The sequence below is a fragment of the Sciurus vulgaris genome, assembly GCF_902686455.1.
Source record: "Sciurus vulgaris genome assembly, chromosome: 2".
NCBI classification, from domain to species: domain Eukaryota; kingdom Metazoa; phylum Chordata; class Mammalia; order Rodentia; family Sciuridae; genus Sciurus; species Sciurus vulgaris.
The window spans coordinates 109723010-109747802 of record NC_136462.1 but is presented as its reverse complement, the minus strand read 5'-3'; the positions used below and the strand labels follow the sequence as shown (position 1 = coordinate 109747802).

General features: G+C 32.1%; 1 protein-coding gene across 1 annotated transcript in view; it reads left to right on the top strand.

Annotated features, from left to right (window-relative positions):
- The window catches only part of VPS13C (vacuolar protein sorting 13 homolog C), a 166325-nt gene that overhangs the window by 72607 nt on the left and 68925 nt on the right, over positions 1-24793 (top strand). The window contains 18 exon segments of the mRNA XM_079125610.1: positions 775-834; positions 2436-2595; positions 3312-3428; positions 4506-4609; positions 4802-4969; positions 5127-5431; positions 6452-6599; positions 7441-7549; positions 10749-10882; positions 12543-12699; positions 13066-13145; positions 14511-14570; positions 15754-15916; positions 17671-17787; positions 18850-18953; positions 19485-19652; positions 21050-21354; positions 22444-22591. Coding sequence (XP_078981736.1) covers positions 775-834; positions 2436-2595; positions 3312-3428; positions 4506-4609; positions 4802-4969; positions 5127-5431; positions 6452-6599; positions 7441-7549; positions 10749-10882; positions 12543-12699; positions 13066-13145; positions 14511-14570; positions 15754-15916; positions 17671-17787; positions 18850-18953; positions 19485-19652; positions 21050-21354; positions 22444-22591 — 2607 coding nt within the window.

The following is a 24793-nucleotide window of genomic DNA, read 5'->3' as shown; positions in this document are numbered from 1 at the left end:
TTAAATTTACTATGTTTGTTTCCAGTAGACAGAACTAGGACCAGTGGTTAGTTATGATGGGAGATGAATGAATATATATGTATATATGTATATATGCATATATATATATTTTTTAATCAGTATGAAGAACTCATTAAAACAAAATATTTTGCAAAGATTGCAGTTCCTTGTAAGGAAATTAGATTTTTTTTCACTAGAAATATAAATATATGTATATAAATACATAGATTTGCCAAAGACTTTTTAATTTTTTTTTCCCTTTAGTACTCAGGGTTGAGCCTAGAATCTTGTATGATAGGTGAGTGCTTGCTGTTCCACTGAGTTATATCCCCATCCTTTTTTATTTTATTTTGAGACTGTGTCTCACTAGGTTTCCCAGGCTGGTCTTGAACTTAACAGTTATCTTGCCTTGGCTTCCAAAGTATTTGGGACTTTACGTATGTGCCACCACACCCAGCTCTGTCAAAGACTTTATGGAGGGATTTAAGCATTAAGTAATGGATGGACTCTAAGACATATTTATACCCTCCAACCCAGAGTCTATTATTCTTCCCAGAAGTTAATGAACATTGTCCCATGCTTGAAGAGAAAACATTTGCATTATTACAATAAATTTTTGGGTGTAACATTAAAATAGTGACAGTATATTTAAATATGTAATGTATATACAAATATATTTATAGATAAATATAAGTAAATTAATCATATTATAAATAAAGGATTTATTTGCTTTGGTCTTAATTCTTTCCTTAGAAATTTTGTTTCCTTTTTCAGGCTGATAGGAATGGACCGGGCTTTCAAACTACTTTTGAAAAAACAGAACAAACACTTAAGGTAAGGGATTTTATTAAAGGAATATATTTCTTTTGAAAATAGCCTACTCTGGAAGTCTCCACTGTTCTCTGAGGAATATTGATGGGTAATTTGATGATGTATTTGAGAAACTTTGAAAGTTATAAATTAACTTTGTAGGTACTTAACTTGCTCTGCGTCTGTCATGCAGTTTAGTAAAGCTGTTGTTTTCACTTACTGTATCCATCCTATCATATTGTTTTTAAGATTTCAGTATTATTTCAAGAGAAGGGAGTACTATAGAAAATGGAACATTGCTATATAAAGAACTAACAGGATTCTAGGGCTGGGGTTTTGACTCAGAACGCTTGCCTAGCATGTGTGAGGCACTGGATTTGATCCTCAGCATCACATAAAAATAAATAAAATAAAGGTCCATCAACAACCAAAAATGAATGAATGAATAAATAAATAAATAGCTTTAAAGTTAAAAAAAAAAGAATTAGCAGAATTCTAAACAAACCAGACTAAATACAATCCAGTAATATAGGAATGAAAATGTACATTATTTATGAAGAGAGGTGGTAAGTAATTTTGAAGCTATTACTTCTTAGGCAATACTATAGAGGAAGAAGAGGAAAAATACTTGTGGGTTACATTAAAAAGAAAATGAGAGATATGAGTTTAAATGAATGCTTTTGAGAGATGGGAAAATCTGCCATAATCTTGAGAACCTTCCTCTTTGAAGTTTTTATATCAATGTAGTGTTTTGAGGAAGTGAAAAATTCTTTTCTATAAACAGAGATTTTAATTTTATTTAAATATGCTATTAAAAGCCACACATTCGGGGCTGGTGCTGTAGCCCAGTGGCAGAGTGCTTGCCTAGCACGCGTGAGTAACTGGGTTTGATCCTCAGCACCACATAAAAATAAAAACAACAACAAAGAAAGGTATGCTGTCCATCTACAACTACAAAAGAATTAAAAAAAAAAAAAAAAAAAAAAAAAAAAGAAAGAAAACGCCACACTTTCTTGGAATCAATTTATGTTGCTACCTTAGCTTTTAAGAGTCATGTTTTTGAAACATGTAGTATTTATTTCTTACAAGTCATATATTCTGTATTTCTTTTTAAATGATGGGACTATTATTAGGGTTTTTGGAGATCACTTAGTAACTGGGAACTCATAATTGTACCATGTGCATTTAAATTTCATTGGTGGCACATTTGGAATCATTTCTAAACATAGTAGTAGCACATAGTGGTTCAGGAATTTCGTGTTCTGATTTATATGGTTTAAATAATCATAATAAATGAACCATTAAGATCCAGTAAGTCATTATGGAAGGCTTATGCTGAATATCAGGACCATTATGAGAGGCAGATCATAAACTTCATTACCATTATGGTTGGGGGATAGAGTAATTTAGTTGCTGCGGTACTCTGATGTACCCCTGAACCGTGTGGTTGTAACTTGCTTTCCATGTACTCCCTGTTTTAGGGACTCCTGGACATTCCTCTCCTCTCTTCTTTCCAGGTGGTGGGAAGCCTGCTGGGAGCCTCTGGGGGGAGGGGGGTCATTGTGCAGAATACAAGGAATAATTGATCAAATAAAACTAATTTTCTTCCTAAAACATCTTTTTAGGTGGCCTTTTCATCTTTAAATCTCTTGCTACAAACACAAGCACTTCTCTCTTCTATTAACTACCTGACAACCATTATTCCATCAGATGATCAAAACATGGATATTGTCAAGGAGGTACAGATTTCAATTGAAAAACAAAAAAATTCACCTCTGCAGAAAGGTATGAAAAATGTGTTTTTTTGCTTATTGTTAGCAGATGTATTAGTACTGTAAGGCTAAATGAGGAATCTTAGAGATCACCTAATTTAATCATGTGTGCCCTTTTCTTCAAATTGAATCATATGTGAGCACCTGATCTATTGGGCAAATATAACCCATACAGTTGTTTTTGAAAAACGTTTGTTTTTGCTCTTATTTTGGTGGTGGGTTGCCCGTGGATAGGTAATAGGGGGATAAGACCTATATTTACACTGAGCTCTTCGCTGCCTTCTCAGTGACTCCTAAAGAGGTTCTATTTTACACATGAGGAAATCAATACCCAGAGACCAAAGGCAGGGGTTCAAGGACAGCATCTAGTTAACTCAGTCTTGATTTTATATCAGAAAGAATTCTGTTCAAATTCTGACTCTGTTACTTAAGCTGTGTGACCCTAAGTACATTTAATTTCTTTGAGTTTCAGGGTCCTTATTTATTTTGGGATTTTTGTTTTTTGTTTTTGCTTTTAAGTCACAGAAGTAACACATCTCACTATTAAAAATGCAAACTTTGTAGGATATACAAAAGAAGCATTTGAAATCTTAAGAGTTTGAGAATTTAAAAAATATATATTTAAATATATTGAGCAGAATTATGGTTTAATTAATATGGGGGAAAACCCTTAACAAAATTTAGATTACTAGAATCTCACAGTGATAGAATTCTTTGTTTTATTTTTAGTGATTGTGTCCTCTAAAGAAAGTGACATTGTTGGCTTTAGACTGTTTGCCAAGTTGAATGCTTTCTGTGTTGTTGTTTGTGATGAGAAGAGCAATATCGCTGAAATCAAGATCCAAGGTAAAGATCTCACGGTACTAAAAATTCATTAAGGGATAAACTTGCATACCCATTGTCCTGTACTCTCCTCTCTCTCTCTCTCTCTCTCTCTCTCTCTCTCTCTCTCTCTCTCTCTCTCTCTCTCTCTCTCTCTCTCTCTCTCTCTCTTTCTCAATGCCAAGGAGTATACAAATGGAGGACTCTGAGCTAGCTATGAAGTACCTGCCAGTGCATAATTAGATTGGATGCTTTCTTTTTGGCCTGTAGATTTGATCAGAACTTGCCCTTCAGATTGAATCGTACACATGTGCTGGTGTTATGGACCTTCTGAGAGTTGTCTAGGGGTGAAAAGGAGTATAATATGAATGTCAGAACACTATTGATGGGCTGGGAGAAGTGTTAATTCAGTTCAATTGAAGGTCTATGTATACACTTGATCCTTACTAGACTTTATATATATTTTTTAACCTCTATATTGTCTTTCTATACAATCTTTATATGTAACTATATAATTATACATCATATTTATTCATTTGTACTTTATGCAAAGCAACCCTAGAAAACCTGTGAGCCCATTATGTTCATTTAGGCAAAAACTGATAAACTCGTCTAGGTTTTTTCCTAACCTTATCTGTGTCAGCTTATTATAATTTGGTAAAGGCAAGGAATATGTGTAATATGTTTAATGACATTGTTTTAAGAACTTAAGAAACCAGAAAGTTTTGGGTTTTTTCTTTTTTGTTTGTTTTGTTTTCTTTGTCTTGGCTTGACAGTACATATACTAGTCTGTATTTAGTTCATGAGACTTTAACAGACTTTGTATAATGACTAGACATAAGGTATAAAGGATTTATTTACATTCTGAGTTGTACCAAATATGTTTTTTTCAAATAATTGAAAATTCAGATATTTAGTTTTTAATAAATTTATAGGTTTGGTGTTTATAAAGCTAAAAGTATCTAACTTTGTAACTTATCCATTGGGATTTAGACATTGCTAAATTTCAAAAATAAAACCCCAAAATAATTTCATACAATGAAATAAGTATCTTATTTTTGACAGAGCTGTAGAAATTATAATAAAACCAATTTTTTTCAGGACTTGATTCCTCCCTTTCTCTTCAGTCAAAGAAGCAGTCACTTTTTGCCAGACTGGAAAATATTATTGTCACAGATGTTGATCCTAAGACAGTTCATAAAAAAGTATGTAATAGTAAACAGTTAATATTTTTGATGATTGCATATGAAATTCTACTTTATAATTTATTTTTAAAAACATTTTAATTAAATGTTTGTTTTTATAAAGATTATAAATGTAAACCCTTTTCTAAATGGGATTTTATTTCATCATCATTACTTTCCTGGATAGAGAACATTCAGATTTCTGTTTTTCAGGCGGTGTCAATAATGGGAAATGAAGTTTTTCGTTTTAACTTGGATTTGTATCCAGATGCTACTGAGGGAGATTCGTATACTGATATGTCCAAAGTAGATGGTGTGGTATCACTGAATGTTGGCTGTATTCAAATTGTCTATCTTCATAAATTCCTGATGTCACTTCTGGTAAAAATCATTGTTTATGTATTGAATTTTCAATTTAGAAATAATCAATCTGATAATTATGATTACAAATGTTGTAAACTAATTTAAAATAATAAGCACATCTAGAAACAGAAAGTGCTATTGATGTGCCTGTTTTCTCTTTACTTTGCGTCCACAGAATTTCATGAACAATTTCCAGACAGCCAAGGAGGCACTGAGTGCTGCCACTGCCCAGGCTGCAGAAAAGGCTGCCACAAGTGTGAAAGACCTTGCCCAGAGGAGCCTTCGTGTTTCTGTCTATGTTGATTTGAAAGCACCAGTTATTATCATCCCACAGTCTTCCGTTTCCACCAATGCTGTAGTGGTAGATCTTGGGTTAATCAGAGTTCAAAATCAGTTTAGTCTGGTGTCTGGTGAAGACTCCTTAAATCCTCCAGTAATTGATAGAATGGATGTGCAGCTCACAAAACTTAAGCTTTCTAGGTATGTTCTTCCTGTAGTTATGGATTTAAGTATTATGTTAATTTTTGCTATGAAATTTTGTCTGTTGAAATTCACACCTAACAGACTTCTGTTACATAGAACTGTTTTAAAAAATCTTTTTATTCTGAAAAATTTTAAACCTACAGAAAAATTATAGAAATAATACCATGAGTGTACTTATATATTTCATTAGTTTCACCAATTTTACATATACTTTAATGTATGTATACATAGTATTATTATTTAAAACATATTTTGCTACTGTTTGAGAATAGATATCTTGAGCCATTGCCCCTAAACATTTTAGAATGTGTTTCCTGAAACCATGGTGAATTATATTGACCACAATATAATTATCAAATTCTGGATATTTGATAATGATGTAATATTATCTAATGTGCAGTCAATATTGAGGTTAAACCTGTTGATCCAGTGATATTCATTACAGTAAATTCCCCCCCTCCAGTATCACACATGGCATTTAATTGCATCCTCTACTATTAAGAGGGATTTCTGTACTATTAGACACTTATTCTGGGATAGTTCTTTAGTCTTTATGGGTCTTTCATGATCTTGGTGGTTTTGAAGAGTGCAATCTGATTGATTCCTGAACGGTTCTCAATTTAGTTTTGTCTGAGTAATTTGTCATGATTTGATTGAGTTTATACCATCATTGACACATCATTATTGGCACATGACCATTTTTAGTCCTTGAATAACAATTCGATTTCTCCCATGTCTTTAAGAGTGTGACTTTGTTTTTAAAATGTGTGCATGTATCACCTATCTACTGTTTATAGATAAGGTTTTCAAAATCATTCATTATTTATCACATATTTTAATCTGCCCTTGCCAATGGATTATAAGTTAATTTAATTATAAGTTCATCTTGAAACCACTCAAGAAACACAGCTTAAAGTCATTTTTAGAGTGGCAGATAACTGCTTGACTTTGTTTTTTAAAATATGTTGCATTTCCCACCTATACTTGTGCATATGTATTATTTCTGTTGGTCATTAGGACAGTAATCCAGCCAGGCATCTCCCATCCTGATATTCAGCTGTTGCACCCAATTAATTTGGAGTTTTTTGTAAGTCGGAATCTAGCTGCAAATTGGTACCACAAGGTGCCTGTTGTGGAAATTAAAGGACATCTTGAGTCAATGAATGTGAGTACAAGTGAAAAATCCTTTATCATTGAAATTTTAAACTCTAGAGTCTTTCTTAGTATAAATTCAAATGAAAGGTAGAATTTTTTTAATAATTTTTTTTTTTAGTTGTAGATGAACCTTTATTTTTATTTATTTTTATGTGGTGCCGAGAATCGAACCCAGTGCCTCACACATGCTAGGCAAGCGCTCTACCACTGAGCCACAGCCCAGCCCCAAAAGGTAGAATATTTTACTGAATGGTAAAAAATTTCAGACAAGTGATATTCAACAAGGTTATTATCATTTTCAGTAAAATTTAATCTTCAGATAAGTATTATTTAACAAACATTTGCAGAAGTCTGTTTATAAATTATTTATTAACATATTCCCTTTGATACTATTTATTGTAAACATATATTTTTATTTTTAGAATACCTAAGATTCTCCAAAGATAATTATAGCATTGAGGGAAATGCCTATTTTTAATATTAAGGACAGTCTTTTTATTGCACTGGTATTGTTATTGTTTAAAAAGTGAGGTTGTGTACATTTCAGAATTTGTCACTTAAAAGATCAGATTTCTTAACTCATAATTAACTTTCATTAAAGAAAGTTGTAGCTCATGTTGACTTATAAATCATATTGTTGTTCTATAAACATTTTCTTATCTTTGAAAATAAAAGCGGTAACATGAAATGAGTAGTGAAATACTTGCATGGGTAGTGATTATATAAATTTTCTGTCAGTGTTTGAATTATACTGTCCTTCATGTTTTATTACTAAGAATTTATTTTCTGCATTAAAATTGCTTCATTGTACAATGAAATGTCTTTTCGTTTTTTAACATAATATCTCACAGGTTAGTCTAAACCAGGAAGATCTTAATCTTTTATTTAGAATATTAGAAGAAAATCTTGGTGAGGCTACTGAAGACTTAGATAAAGTGAAACCAAGAATACAAGAGACAGGTAAGAGACTGACAATAGGTGGCATAATACATGTGTCTATTTTATTTTACAATTTGGTAGACAATAAATTCTTTCTTTTCATTTTTTTATGGTGCTGGTTATCAAACCCAGGGTCTCATTTATGCTAGAAGCACATGCTCTGTCACTCAGCTACATGTATCCTTCCCCAAAAGAGACAACATAAGTGAAGTAACAAATAAAATTTACAAATTGTAATTTGTACTACCAAGAAAACAAACAAAGTGGTATTGAAAGAAATTGTAGTCAGAGGTGATTGATTCTTTTTAGTTAAGCTGTCAGTTGTAGTTATTAAAAGAATGAAGGAGATTCATACATAGCATATATACTGATACAAAATGAAAACAAGACATGTTAGAAAAACAGAGCAAAATGCGTACACACACGTGCTACATTTTTTTTTGAAAATAAAGATTGCATATGTGTGTGTGCTTGATAACATTTTTAATGTATATACATATGTGTAAAACAGCTTAAAATTTGTCTTATAATTATATTTAAATCAAAAGGAACACAAGTAATAATTTAAATTCTCTTCATTTTTACTGCAGTGTAATTTTTTAGTATCATCAGGGAGTGGTACTTTATCAGCAACTTCAATTCTTAAAGATGTTTTACTACTAAGCCTTTCATAAAAATCACGAGGAATATGCTACCACAGACAAGTACCAACCTAAAAAGTTTTTTTCTATACATGCGAACTCAATAATTATCCCAGGAATCCACCACTGAATATTGATCCCCTTCTTAATGTCCTTCATTTAACTCATACAATTTAGAAAAAAGGTTAAAATGACAACTATAGATAGTTTTACCTCTTCTTGAATTTTATGTAAATGGAATTGTGAATAATTTACTTTTTTGGTATTTGGCTGCTTTTTTTCAGCACTTCCTGACATTCTTTGATATTGTACATAACAGTAGTTGGTTCTTTTCATTCCTCTGTAGTATTCACATATATAAATGTATCCAGATTTGTTTTATCCATGCTATCTTTATGAACATTTGGTTTGTTTCTAGCTTTTGATGACCATGAATAAAATTGCTCTGTCATAGTATGTGTCTTTTAGCATACAGTAATCCTTCTTATCTGTGAATTTGTTTCCCAGGGTTTCAGTTACCTGTGATCAATAGTGGTTTGAAAGTGTCAAGTGGAAAGTTGGAGAAATGAGTAACTTAAAAGTTATAAATTGCATTCTGCCCTGCTAGCGACATGAATCATCCATTTGTTTGGCATATCCACACTGTATATGCTACTTTTCTGTCAATCATTTAATAGCTGTTGTGTTATCGTAATGCTTGTGTTCAAATGACCCTTAGTATTGACATAACCACAAAATTCAAGAGTAGTGGGAACTCATTGCTGGCAATTTTATTATAGATTATTTTTATAATTATCTTATATTGTTATTATTGTTAATCTCTTACTGTGCCTAATTTACAAATCAAACTTTATCATAGGTGTATATGTATAGGACTATCTGTGATTTTAGACTTCTGCTGGGAATTTTATAACATATCCCTCCCTCAGAGAGGGAGAGACTACTACACTTATATGTTCTTTTTCTTTTGGATATATAGAGAGGAGTAGAATTACTGGGTTGTATGTTAAGTTTCCATTTTAATTTAAGTAACTTATGCCACATTTTATCAAATGGTTTTCTAAGTGTTTGTACCAGTTTACTTTTAGCAGTATATGAGTCCCATTTGTTTTGTATACTCACCAGTACTTGGGAATTGTCAGTGGTTTTAAATTTAGTCATTCTGGTGATTATGCATTGGTGTTTCACTATGGTTTTTATTTGTTCCCTGATAACTAATGAAATTGAACACCTTAAAAAAATATATTGACCATTTGGAAATCCTTTTGTGATCTGACTTTTCAAGTCTATTCTGTTATTTTTATCAAGGGGTTTATTGTTTTTATTGATAAATAGTAGTTTTTTGTTATTGTTGTTCATCCTAGACATGAGTCCTTTGCTAGTTATTTGTATTAAACTTATGCGTTTTGTGTAGAAATGTCTTCTTCCTATCTGAGGTTTTCCTTTTAACTCTTATGGGTCTTTTGATTAATAGAAGTTAATAGACTTTGTTAACTTTAATAAACTCCAATTTACTGCCTTTCAAATGATCAGTGCTTTATATTTCATACTTAAGAAATATTTGAGTATTCCAGAAATTGTTTTGAAGAGCAAAAGATTTGTTAAGAGTTCCCACTCTCACCCCTCTGGCCATTCAAATTCTGTTTGGAAGAGTACTAGAAAAAAATGAAAATTAAGAAATCTTGTCATAGGCATTGCTTTCTAGCAATAGCAATGATTTTCTGTATGAGTTTCTGGTGTAGGGTATATTGCAGGGTTTTGTTTGCTATATCAGTGGTCAAGATAATATTAGGAATGATGTAATGATATTGAGAGTTGATTGAAAGTGAAAGCTATCAAATCACACTGATGAATTTGAACCCCACCACTTATAATCTGTGTGACACTGCGTAAGATACTGAATCTGTCTGACCCTCAATTTTTTTTTTAATCTGTATTGTGAGGACAGTAAAGTTTTACCTCCAAGGGATATTCTAAAAACTAAATGAGACCATCTTGTTTAACCCTTAGTACAGTATCTGATACCTGTACCCAGCTAGACACATAGCAAGAGACAACTGTTATATTCGTGTATTACTGCATAAAAAACAGTTTTATTGTATTTCATGGTGTGTTGATTTCAGAAAAACAGCATCTTATTCATATGGATTTTCTTTTTTTGTGTTTTGTTTACAAAACCTGTCGTGTATCATCGCTCTCTGATTTCCCAAATTTCTTGCCTGTTTCTTGGAATGTCTTCTTTGTGTGAGCAGGTTCTTCAGCTTTACTTGGATGGTACCCTTGCATTAAACCTTTCTTTACTTCCCTGTAATGGTGTTAAACCTTATTCTGTGCTTTCTGTGCATTTTATATTATGTATTAATATTTGCCCTCTTAATGTCTATAGGTATAGTCTACTTGTTTTTCTTGTGCTTTAAACATATATGTCTCTTGTACTAAAGCATGAGTTTTCTAAGGCCTAGAGATATGACTGATCTGTGAATTTTTATGCCTTCACCAGGTCCAGAGTACTCATATTTGTTCACAAGAGGTATTTGTGAAAGAAATGTCTGAAATGAATTTCTTTTGAACATCTTTAGGTAAAATTAAAGAGTCCTATGAAACCTCTGTATCACAAGATGTACATGCTTCACAAGCTACTTTAACAGCTGGAATGGAAGAAATTGGATCTGTAGATATCATTAATATATTGCTGAATTTTGAAATTAAAGAGGTGTGTAATTTTCATCTATTCTTGTCAAGTGAGGTAGATAAATAATGGATATTTAGAATTATTTCTTAAACTTGTAAATAATATGGATAGAAAAATCTAACAGTCTATTTACTTGTAGCAATGATACTTTAAAATTTGAGAGTTTATTAAGGATGAGTTATATATAGGGTACATATTATTTCATAGAGAAAAATGGTAATATTTCCTATAACTTGCTTTTTAACTATGATAATTATAGGACAGTTGTAATGTGACTTCCTTTGCAGTTTTATATACGAAGGGAAAGGGAAATAATGGTAGAGAAATCCTTTGCAAGTGCTAGAAACTCAATAGAAAAAATACAGTATGTCTACATTTTAAAAATGTTTATTACTTAACTATGTATTTTTCATTTACAGATTATTGAGGAAAGAGTAAGTAGGTTTTCCTCTTCTTTATTCACACATTGCACAAACTGTGTGTGCTGGATGCCAAAGATGCAGAGGCAAAATGCAAATTCAAACAATGGAAGTATTTGTGTTTCCATTTAAAAAGTACTCAGAGTAGTGTACAGTGGAACTTATGGTATGGATGGTAGGGAGGGGACATTTTAATAGGATTGGGAAAGATTTCCTAGAGGAAGTGAAATTTAAGTTGAGTTTTTAAAGAGAAATAAGCAGTCTAAGGAAAGGGGATCAGAAACAGGGTTAGGGTAGGATAGAAAGGACTAGACATTAAAGGTTTGAATAAGTAAAAAACAGTGGATCCAGGGAACTGCAAGCACCTTTCTTCAAAATGTCTTCATCATTAAATAGTTGTGTTCTCTGAGCTAAAAATAATAAACTTTTATGCAAATGGGTTGTGTGTTTTTGAACTGAAATATATGCTTGTGGTGTTGATAATAGGGTGTTGAAACTAACTTCTTTAATACTAAGCCTCCTGTATTTTTTCTAGTTAATATCTGAGTTGCTGAAGATTTTTAAGTTTTGACAACTCAAACATTGTTAGATAATTGTTTCCAAATTTCTTAATGTATATATGTAGAAAATCCATAAGCTCTTTTAATATCATTTGTAATATATATATTATGATAGTTCCTGTCTTTTGGGACAGTGATTGGGGTGGAGGAGGAGCAATTTGCATCCCCCAGGTGGATATTCGATGTTGTCTGAAAACATTTTTTGGTTGTCACTTACATAGGGGTAGGCTGCTACTGGGAACTAGTGGGTAGAGGCAGGGATGCTGCTAAATATCTTACAGTGCACAGGACGTAACAGCTCCCTCTTTTACATATTTGTCAACTTAAAATGTCAATAGTGCTACCACTATTCCTTGCCTTAGGAGTTCTATAAAAATTAGCTGATAATCTCAGATTTTCAAATGAAAGCCATCCATCAGACCAGATCTTCTGGGAATTAGGCCAAACTGCTATTTGTTGTCATTTTTGTATTTTACCTTTGAAAACCATTAGAAAATAGTGGTGATGCTTCAAAAGTTGAAACAATTATGTGTCTTCTGAGGTAAGTAACACTAAGCAATTTTCAGGCACAAATGGAGGTAAATGTTTTTACATTGTGTGAATCTATCGATCATATCATTCTGTATTGACTATTAAATTCTTGATTTAGCTTCATTGTGCATTAATAAAATAGTTTGTGGTAATACTGATTCGCCCTTCTAGGTTGTGGTTACTCTGATGAAAAATGCAGAAAAGAAAGGAAGGCCTTTCCATGAACTCAATGTCCTGCAGCTTGGAGTAGAAGCTAGAGTTAAAACATATGACATGACTGCTAAAGCTTATCTAAAAAAAATTAGTATGCGGTGCTTTGATTTTACTGGTGAGTGTGAAGTTTCATTCTGTGTAAATTATTCATTAGGCAGATGGTCCTTTTATCAATATTAAATAATTAGTTGTGTCACCATAATTATTTAGATTAAATTTATTACAGTGATAGCAAGGAATTTGATATTTGAAAAATGAACTCTTAATGTAGTTATCATAAATGAAGAATATATCTGGCATAAAATGGAATATACTTAAAAAATGAACCATATGTCTGTATATAATACTTCAGTACTTATAAAAGTCATCATTTCAATATAACCATGCCATGAGAACTAATATCTTAGGAAATCAGAAACCAGGTACAGACTCCAGGGACTTTTTTGGAAAAGTGGAGTTAATTTGTCTTTTTCCTTTCTAGACTCTAAAGGAGAACCTCTTCATATTGTTAACTCTTCTAATGTAACTGATGAACCCCTCCTGAAAATGTTACTGACCAAGGTACCTGGTTTCATTTCTAGAATTCTTGAATATTTGAATATATGAAGTTATATATATTGCTCTCATATTTAATATTCCAATTTGTTCCCCCAATTTTTTCATTCTAAACTGGTTGATTGTGATGAATTTTGCAAGCATCTCAAGATCCTGTATACTCTCCTTAGCCTTCTGAGTTATCCTCTGGTGTTGAATGAATACGAATATTCTGAAGTGTGTTATAATCTAGAAGACTAGCATTTCTCCTGCCTTTATGTTTGGTCCACCTGATCTAGATATGCTAGCATTCCTCCAGAGTAGGATAAGGAATTTGAGGTTTTGCATCTGTAGAAGGTGAGACATTCTTTTATGTGGTCAGTTTTTGGGACATGTTCTTCTTTGCCCATAAGTAGCATACTTTGAAAAGTTATAATAGAAAGGGATTTGAAAAGTACAATTTATACCAAAAGGAACATCCCTAGGCTGTGACCTTCTCTGGAAAATTTCAATGTGTGGATTCATGTGCCTTTCCAAACTATTCTACATCACTCTTTCACATTAACATCTACCCTTTAAATGCTCAAATGCAGGGAAGGAACTTGTTCAGATATTTGTTTTTGAGAAACAACTGGCACCTGTGAACAAAATAGGGAGGTGGGAGATTAGGGGAGAAAAGGAGATGAAAATAATAAAAGTGTTAGGTAAGATACTAACAGTATGACTAAACAGGGAGACACAGTTAGGGCAAATCATTAAGTGTGGGTGCCACTAGTATATGGGCAGTCAGAGAAGTTAGGATTTTTGTGGTCAAACAAGACCTTAGGGTTCCTAGAAAGGGTGGTGGTGTAAGGCTGGTGTGGTAGGTATAGGGCTGGACAAGTGCTGGTATCATCAAATAAAGTTCAGATACAGGAAAAGGGAACAATTATAGTTCTTCTTAGTGTATTTTAGCAATACTGAATGTGATAGAAGAACTCTTATTTCTTGCAGAAAGATGGCAAGTATGATAAAATAAATACACAGGCATTTTATTATAGAACACAATAAATATCCCTGTTGTTTTAAAAATACAGATCTTTTCAGCAACAGTTTGTACAAAGATGTAGTTGAAACATTTTTCCCTTTTGGAACAACAAGGTTGTTTTTTTTTTTTAACATTTCTCATTGTCTTAGAAAGAAAGGACTGTATCTGATTTATTGGAATAACAAATATTCGTTTGAAAATGTAACGTATAATACATTGCCATTCCTTTACTATTCAGAAATAATTTGGATTTAAAAATTTAAAATAAAAATACTCTTCATCTTCAAAAAAAAAAAAAAAAGTGTTTTCAATGCATTAAATTTTAGTGTTTGTAACCCAGTGCTTTAATTATTCACTATTTGTAGGCAGACAGTGATGGACCAGAATTTAAAACTATTCATGACAATACCAAACAGAGACTGAAGGTAAATCTTTTATAATTAATTCACTGTAAGGCTGGGTTGTTAAAGATTAAATGTAGCTTCTTAGCCATTTTTTTTTTTATTGTAAACAAATGGGATACATGTTGTTTGTCTGTTTGTACGTGGGTTAAAGGCATACCATTTGTATAATCATAACTTTACATATGGTATTGTTGTTTGATTCATTCTATTATTTTTCCCTTCCCCCCCACCCATCCCACCCCTCTTTTCCCTCTATACAGTCCTTCCTTCCTCCATTCTTGCCCCCCTCCCTAACCCTAACCCTAACCCTAACACTAACACTAACCCCTCCCATCCCCCCTTATGTGTCATCATCCACTTATCAGTGAGATCATTCGTCCTTTAGTTTTTTGAGACTGGCCTATCTCACTTAGCATGATATTCTCCAATTTCATCCATTTGCCTGTAAATGCCATAATTAAGTTCTAAAATTAGAATAAGGGGGACAATAATAGTAGATTTGATTTTGTAGATAAGTTAATGGGCTTGGAGGAGTAGCCCTGTGGTAGAGTGCTTTCCTAGCATGCACAAGACACTGGGTTCAGTATCCAGTAACACATACACACACACACAGACACAGACACACATTATAAATAAAATAAAATAAGATAAAATAAATAAAGTAGGTGGATATGGAACTGAAATAAGATTTTACAAAGATTTGATTTGATTTCTGAAAGAAATATTTTTTCCCAGATGAGAATTATTACTTGTTGAATATATATTTTTAAAGGGAATTTTCTTCATTTTATTCCTCCATGATTATTTAACTTGGTGTTGATGGAATTATTAAACATTTGAATTGCGTATTGCTTTAGGATTAGAACAAGACTAGGCACATAATAAAGTATGGCCTCATTCAGCCATTGTTCACAGTTTATTGAATATATATAGTCATTCTTGGAATGCTTACTATATCTTAAAACTCATCCGATCCTTTTGAGTTTAGAATTGCAATGGCACATGGGAGTGGGGCTTATTGTCTGGTGAGGATTAACATTGCAATAGTAATTCTAATGATTAAAATGGTAATAGTAATTCTTCTTTAAAAAATTTAAAGCCCTTTAAGCTATTGTTGCATTAGTTGTATATTTGTGTATATTGAAATTTAACATAAAAGCATTACATGTCTGGAATCTGCCTCTCTAATTGTTCATTATCTTAGGTTTCATTTTCATCCTTGGACTTAGTACTTCATTTGGAAGCTTTACTTTCCTTCATGGACTTTTTGTCATCTGCTCTTCCATCCTCTGAGTCTTCCTCTTCTGAGAAGGAATCCGAGCAGAAACTACTTGCGGGGGAATCTAGAAGTATTGCCATCAAAACGGGTATTCATTTTTGTGTTATGGTCTACTATCTTCATATAAAAACTAACATTTTTTAAAAAATGTACATTTTCAAACTAAGATAAATATTTAGCACTTCGATATTATAGCTGGTCTATCAAGTTAGGTTAGTTTCAGAGGAAAGCAAAATTTATCTTTACAGAATTATAGAGAAATTTATTGAAGATTTTAAATGTTTAGTATTAGTCATGTATTTATATTCAGTTTTACTGTTTAGCTTTTACATAAAATAGAAGTCGTATATAATTTGCATTGATATATCTTTGCAGTCTTTAATCCAGTGCAAGTGAGAAAGGAAGAAGTTAAAATATGAATACAATCATGCATAGAACAAAGATCCATTTCAGTTAGTCCTACCTGGTGCTCAACAGTTAAAAGGGCTTGTGTGTAACCAAAGAAGGAATGTCATGGAAGAGAGAGACTCACTTTGGTTTCTAACAAAATCTGTATTTTTATCACACACAGATCTGGACACATATTCCTCAGACATTTGACTTGTGCTGTGAAATGTTAAAGATGAAGTATCCTGAGTAAATAAAGATACACTGCCCTGTTTTTAGGCCAGATATCATTGAATTATTTTTTCATATTGTATATTGTGAATGTCTAACCTCTAATAATTTAATATTCAGTCATTACCATTTTGACCTCCATTACTGGCATCTTAAGTGTAAAACTGTTAAATACTACGAGATTTGATACATGGATCTCACTTTTTTATATCATGGAACAGAGCAATTATTTTGTTGTAAACTACAGTAAAAGAGTTTTAACTTGTCTTTAATGTAATTTCTTGCCAGAATAATACCTTTAGAGCTAATATCCTTAGAAATACCTCTTCTTTATTTAACATTTATATGATACAAAATACAGTTGAGTGAAAATTTTTTTTTAGATTCACAATGAATTACAAATCATATTAACCTGAAGACTTAATCTTCTGGTTTTGCTATACAGTTGGTCTTTATGGTTTGATTGTGCTAAAATATATATTAAGGAAAAAACTTGTCATGATTTGGTACTTGAAGACTGATAACTGCCTTAGCAGTTTTGTGGGAAGGTTTTGTTTTCTTCAGTTAAGATACATTCATAGGGAAATGTATTCTAAATTTATTAATCAGTACCTACACTAAAGTAGATTAAGGTAATCAGTTCACTTTTGAGTCTTACGTCTTATTTTGCACGTTTTCCCCCTAATCTTTAGCCCTTTGTGTTCATGTTTCATTGAGTTTATTTTAGAATTTTTTAATGGAGCAGTAGCATGTCATCTAGAGAAATGAATTGGTTCTATAATTAAATAACATGTCATAAATGATATAGTACTATGAACTTTATTCATCACTATTATATTTTTTCATTAATTCTTTGCTGTAATAAATGATATGAAAAGGAACTCAAAATAAAAATTTTTGGCTAAAATAATTCTATAATTTGAATTTGGCGGGTTTTCTTTTTCCTCAGAAGAAGAAAAAAGTAGTTTCTATTTAGTAAATAGCACGTGAAGATGTTATTAATAGTTGCCTTTATTCTTCATTTGAAGGGGAGCATGCTAGTTTTAGTTTTTGTCTTATTAGTGCTTAAAATTTGGTTCAAATCCACATTAATTATATTAACAGAGAACTTTCTGGGTTCCTTATAATATTTTATGTAGTTTTTATTTTGGTGGATTTGAGATTATTTTGTGTTTTACATCATCTTTCCACTTTACTGATAATAAGATTTCTCTTGATTTTCAGTATCCAGCACTGTTTCTAAAGAGGACGTGTTTGATTTAAAGGTCACAGCTGAATTAAATGCATTTAATGTCTTTGTTTGTGATCAGAAGTGTAACATAGCAGATATTAAAATACATGGTAAGTAATAATTCTTTGGTGTAGGTCTTTCTGTTTCTTTGAATAAGCATCCAGGGAAAATGAGCTTATGCACAATGGATTTCTTCTGAGCCATGTTATGGTTTATTTAAGTTGAAGATTTATGCAAGCTTTGTAAAGATGTACTTTGAAAAGTTAAAAGTATATTTGTTAAGATTCTCTACAGACTTGAGATATTTCCTTACGTATTTAAAAAATTTCAGAATTTATCTGAGACTTAATCTCTTCTCGGTGTGTGTTTTCAGAATAATATCACTTTAGACAGACATGAATATCATAACATCTCATAGAATGAAAAGAATGCCATTAGTCTTATTTCCCTTGTCTTTTATACACATATAGCATTGGAAAACTTTCTATGAATGTTTCCCATTGTCAGTTTGATATCAGAATGGGGTAGCATGTTATTATGGTTCATAGGTTCTGGAGAATCTGCCAGGGTTCAAATTCTAACTAACTAGCACTGGCAGCTTTGAGCTTTTCTATGCCTCAGTTCTCTCTTCTATAGAATAGAAATAGTAGTAATTATTCATGGGGTTCTGGTGAGCAATAAGAAAAACTTATTCATTTACAAATGTTCAGGAGAGTGGTACATGGTAAGCAGTTTTTTAAAAGGTTACAAAATCAGCACTGTTTAACAAATATCACCATATATTTGTTTTATAGGGAATACAATAATGGTTTGGGTCTTAGATGCAGGCATTCTCTCTGTACTGAAGGGCAGTTTTAGAAATGATTATACCTTTATATATTATGAGACTGAAACAATTTTTTTTGGAGAAAAGTCTTAGAAGAATGTACTTTAAAAAGTATAGTTTTTGTTTTCATTTCCACAACATTTATATATGAGATGTATGTAGTATTTAAAGGTTTCATAAACTTTCTTAGGTGACTCAGACATGGAAGCTGATGCTGTTAATATGTTTAGTAAAGAGTATTTTTTTATTCATTCTGTATCTTGGTAGTATATTATTGAATTTAGGTGTCACTGAATTGGTTCATTTAGATGGAGTGAAAAGTTTTTAAATATCGTGTCTTCCATAGGAATGGATGCCTCTCTGTCTGTGAAGCCAAAGCAAACTGATGTGTTTGCCAGACTTCAGAACATCATAGTTACAAATGTTGATATACTGTCCATTCACAAAAAGGTAATTAAAAAAATAGATCTCTGTATTGAAGTTTAGTTTGTTTTTTTACTTTGAGATGCTAATATCCGTAAGTGTAACTAGTATACATTTATTAGTTGTCTTTCACATGTTGGGCATTTTGTTAGGGTTGGTAACAGTTGACTTTCATATTGTACGTAGACTAGGCCTCCTGCTACATGGTGATTTGAAAAGTTACTTCTGAACAGTTCAGTAACATAGATATTTTCCTAATTAGGGGCTGGGAATGTAGCTCAGTGACAGAATACTTGCTTAGTATGTCTGAGGCTGTGGGTGGATCCCCAGCACCACCAAAAAACAAAAATAAAAAAAAAAAAATTCTGTTAATAAAAAGTGATTTTTTTAGTACTAGGAAAAGCTTTTGTCAAGTAAAATGTTTTTAATATTGTTTAGGGTTGCAGTTATATATTGCTTCTTCATATAAAAAGGATTGCATAATAAGGGAGCTTAAGAGGGAGCTATAAGGACTTTGCAGCTCTTTTGATGTAATGCCTAGGTGTTGCATGCTTTTAGGCTGTCTCTATTTTGGGAGATGAAGTCTTCAGGTTTCAAATGACTCTGTATCCAGATGCCACAGAAGGAAAGGCTTATGCAGATGTGTCTAAAGTGGATGGCAAACTCAGTCTTAAAGTGGGCTGTATTCAAATTGTTTATGTTCATAAATTTTTCATGTCTCTTTTGGTAAGTTTATATGCATTTATTTCTTATTAAGACCTAAATATTTTGTCTATACACTTGAACCTAGATAGTCAAAATCTTCACTACTTGGATTATGTAATAAACTCTCTGACGCTGAACACAATTCTGTAGTTAAGGAGATATTTTATATGATGTTAATCAAATTGATTTTTAAATCATTGTCTTAAACATAGAAGCTGTCATTCTCTAACATTTTCATAGCTATGTATTTTAAAAGTACTTTTATATCTTTTAATTCAGGGCTTTTCAATGTTACTTGTTTGATGAAATGCCTTTAGGGTATTTAGCTAGAAGACCTTTTTAAGAAAACTCATCAGGTATTTGAAAAACTAATTATTGGAACTTACAGCTTTTGGTTATATTTGCAACCAACAAGGCCATGAGATTGTTTTATTTTTACTATTTCTGTGTGTCATGGACTAAAGTTTTTAAATCTGCCTGTGCCTCTTAACAGAGCTGCTGACTACAACTTATCAGTTATGAATCTTACCAAAAACATCATGTTCAGTTTTCTAGAAACTAATTTATTTTGGGGTAGGAGGAAGAGATTAAGTTTCTTTCGTATTATCAATGGATGATCATTAAGACTATTGCTTTTCTAGGCTGGTGATACATATTTGTACAGAGACAGGAAGATTGCAAATTCAAGGCCAGCTTCAGAACCTTAGCATGACCCTGTCTCACAATGAAAAAATAAAGTAGGCTGGGGATGTAGCTCATTGGTAGATCATTCCTGGGTTCAGTCCCTAGAACTGGCAGTAAAAAGAAAGTTAAGAATATTGCTTTTAAGAATGATCATTTCTTTATTGGTAAAAATCTGGTTTTAGCTGAAATTGAGATGAAATGCTTTTTAATACAAAGAAGTTTTGATTCTCATTAATGTTTGCAGGATCATATGCAATTAACAATGTTTGCACATGCCTGGTACATTTAAAATAAATCTTACAGCTGTCAGTCCTTAGTTTCTAAGAATAATCTTTATTCCTGTGATGTAGAGTAACAGAATGGAACCCACTTTTGGAGAAATAAAGTGCTTTCTTTCATTCCTTTCCTTAAATTTTGAATTTAAAATAACTAACATTTACTAATAAAAAAGGTTTTTTAAAAGTTGGAAAATTTATCATAAAAATCAAATAATTTTGAAAAACATAAATGAAAGTTAAAGAACTCTTCCTTCCTGGAGTTAACCATTGTTAATAACTTACAGTATGTCTTTTAAGGTTTTATTCTTCTCTGTATACACAATCATAAATAATATCTCTTTTATGTTATCTCTTTTGTTTAGTTTCTCTTTTTAGAATAAATGCTTTCTAAGATTTTTCCTTTAGAAATAAATGTCCTTTTAGGGGAACTATCTAATCATCATTCTCTTCTAATAGAACTTCCTCAACAATTTCCAAACTGCCAAAGAAGCTTTGAGCACAGCCACAGTCCAGGCTGCAGAAAGAGCTGCTTCCAGCATGAAAGACTTGGCTCAAAAGAGTTTCCGCCTTTTGATGGATATCAATTTGAAAGCACCAGTTATTATTATTCCTCAGTCTTCAGTATCACCTAACGCTGTTATAGCAGATCTGGGTTTAATCAGAATTGAAAACAAATTTAGCTTGGTTCCTATGGAACATTATTCTCTTCCCCCTGTCATTGATACAATGATCATCCAGCTCACTCAGTTGAAGCTGTCCAGGTATAAATGTATAATCCAATTGTGAATCTTACTCAGCAGAGGATTTTCATGGAATTTTTGCTTGGGATAAAATGTTCTAGTGATTTGTGATCTCAGTACTTGTTTATTTTAATTAAGAAAGCTTGATCATTGATTTTTGGTCAGTGGTTAATAGTACTGTGCCTCATAGAGTCTGCATTTTGTTTTACTAAATTCATTATGTGATTTTTTTATTTTATAGAAATTACTTAAAAATTATAGTTTACTAGCTGGGCATGGTGGTGCACACCTGTGCTCCTAGCTCCTTGGGAGACTGAGGCAGGATAATCCCTTGATCTTACAAATTTGAGACCAGCTTGGGCAACATAGCAAGCCCCATCTCAAAAAAAGAACAAACAAACAAAAAACCGAGAGAATATGGTTTACTTAGTAATACTTAATTTATTTTGATTTTTTTTTTTTACATATAGGTATTTCCTTTTCTGTAGGTGGGGAAAAGCTTCCTAAATTATATTAAGATTTAAGATTTCTCATTCCCAAATCTTGTCACATTTGGTAATTTTGAATGAAGTATCTAAAGGATTGTTGATTCTTGATGGGAAAGTATTGGCTCTGTTGAATGGCAAGAGTACTCCTTTGGTTGTGCAAATGGTTGTTGGCAGGCAAACTAGAAATGACAATTACCATATGTTCACTTACTTTAAGCTTTGTTGTGTTTTTCCTTTGAGTTTGGAGAATAGCAATATTATCTTAAGGGCTAAGTATATATACCATTATTTCCTTTATACTTCAGTTCTAGGAAGGTGTAACTTTTATTGGTATGACATTGTGCTAGTTGCTATATCAAACAGTTTTTGTAAAATATAGTCATTAATGTAATAGACTATGGAAATCGTGTCTTTGAAATCATGTTAAATAGGCTTTGTTTCAAATAATGTCACGTAAACCCGATTTATTCTGATTTATGTAAAGAAATACATTTTAAAAGAATTCTGGTTCCAGTCTTTAAGTGTTTAGGAAAGTGCTATGTAGAAACTGTTACACAGTACAAAAGTCCTGATTTAAACATATATATTTAAAATATATAATGAATTCTTGTTTTTCTTTTAGAACTATTTTGCAGTCTGGCTTCCCACAGCAGGACATTGAAATTCTAAAACCAGTCAACATGCTTTTGTCTGTACAACGAAATTTATCAGCAGTGTGGTATGTGCAAATTCCAGGGATGGAGATAAAAGGAAAACTAAAACCTATGCAGGTTTGTATATAGTATTAAATATAAAATTGCTTGATAGGCTTTTATCAGTGATCATAGTACAGTTCTAGTGTGTATTAAAAAGGAATACTTTGTTAACTGCAAGTTGTAGTTCTTGTTTCTCACACTTTTATTTCATTTTAGTTAGATATTTGATAAAGTCAACCAAAAGTATGAGATAAGTCAGATCTATCAGAGTCTACTGAAAATATTCTAAATTTTGGAAAGTTTTATTAAAGTCATAACACAGCTAAATTTTAAGAAAATGCAGAGTGGTGTTCAGAAAACACATTCAAAGCACTAGTTTTATTTTTCTTTTTAAATTTTTAAAATTTTTGATTGGACCAATATTTATACATATTTATTAGGTACAATAATTTTGTAGTATTTTTGTGTGTAAAAACCTTCTTTTACTATGAAAAGTGAACATCATTCTAAATAGGCAAGTGTGTTTATTTGGTAAGCATATAAATGTAGCAGTATTTTCAATGGTAAGTTAGCTGGTTAGGTTTAGCTCACAGAAGGAGGTGAGACTGGTTGAAGGTCATCATAAAGGATAGGATTCTTGTGATTATCATTAACCTCTGTGTGAAACTGTTGAAGCCAAACAGCAAAAATTGAGGTAAGAGAGAGACTGAAGTGTATGAAAAGCAAATACAAATTTAGTAATTGAGTAGTTTTTGATATCTGTGATTATTTTCAGGTTGGTTTTGAGATAAAATAGGAAGGGTCAAGGTAGTAAAATTATAGTAAGAAAGAAATTAAAATTGGATCTTGTGGAAATGAAAATTTTCTGTGTTTATTTATTGGTGGATATAGTATATGAAAAAAATTGAATTATGTCTTTTGGGGTATTCTTTATGTAGTCTCTATTTCATAGTTTAGGTGTCTTCTCTTAAGAGACTAGATTCCAGGACTAATATTTGACACGTCTTTACAGAGATTATGAAGTTATAGGTTTACTGAAAGCCAAAGTAAAACCTAAATGTCTTATCAGTAGAAGAATGTGAATACAATTATGCTCTTCCCATATATGTACATTGTGAAGCATATACAAAGTGAATGACTAAGAACTACATGAAACAGATGAATACATCTTAAACACAAAAATGGAAAAAGTAAATTGCAAAATGATAGTGCAGTTATGTATTATTTTAAAATTTGCAGGAAGCAAGGCAATGTGTTATATATATGTATATATATAGTCAATATATATTGTTTATAAGGCATGTAGTAGTGGTAAATAATATATAGTAATATATATTTTTCCAATATATATTGTTTATAAGACATGAAGTGAATAATTATTTAGGATAATGGTTTTCCATGGGGATGAAAGTGGAAGGTAGTAGAATCTCACAGAGGTACACATGGGCGTTCAACTATATTTGTAAAGGGGAGAAAGATCTGAAGGAAATGTAGAAACTTGATAAGATTTGATAAAACTAGGTGAAGATGTATAGGGGGTGATTATAGTATTCTCTGTTCTTTTCCTTTATGCTTGAAGTATTTCAAAAGAAACAAAAAAGTAGCAGAACAGGTTAGCATCAAAGTGTGATCATGACTTTGACCAAATGACCCTTGTTAATGAAACAGTGCAGCCACAGTGGATAAAGTTTTCACTGCCTAATTTGTCAGCCATCCAGGTTTCTTTAAGTACTCTTTGTTCATGGACTGTATAGTTTTCCTGTGTTTGAGGAGCTGCTAAGAAGCGGCATTAGGTGACTAATACCAACAGATTGTTCCCAGTGAATCAGCTTGATTTTTTTCAAAGAACTGTAGGGACACCTTTTACAATTGTCCTTCACACTTACTGAACATCTAACATCTGTCTAACATCTGATCAGTTGCTCATTTTACCCGCAGCAAACTGGAGATGCTGAAGTAACTTCAGGCAACTGTAATAGCTTGGTTGGTATCACAAGAGCCACAAAGCAAGAGAAAATCTTTTTACTTCTTAGTAGGAGCCAAAAACTGAATAGCACTCTTCCTGTATTGAATTTGAAGGGGAGTAAATTTTGTAGAAGATGCTGGTACTTGCTGAGAGAGGCTGAATGGAGGTGGAGAGACAGGGAAAGGGGAGTGAGGCCCAGATCCAGGAATGGAAGTTCTGAGGCTCTAGTGTTATACCTGCTACCTGAGGACTGGGGCTTGCTGCAAACAAGTTCCTGACCATTATCTTGTGCTTAAATATCTTCCTTCTTT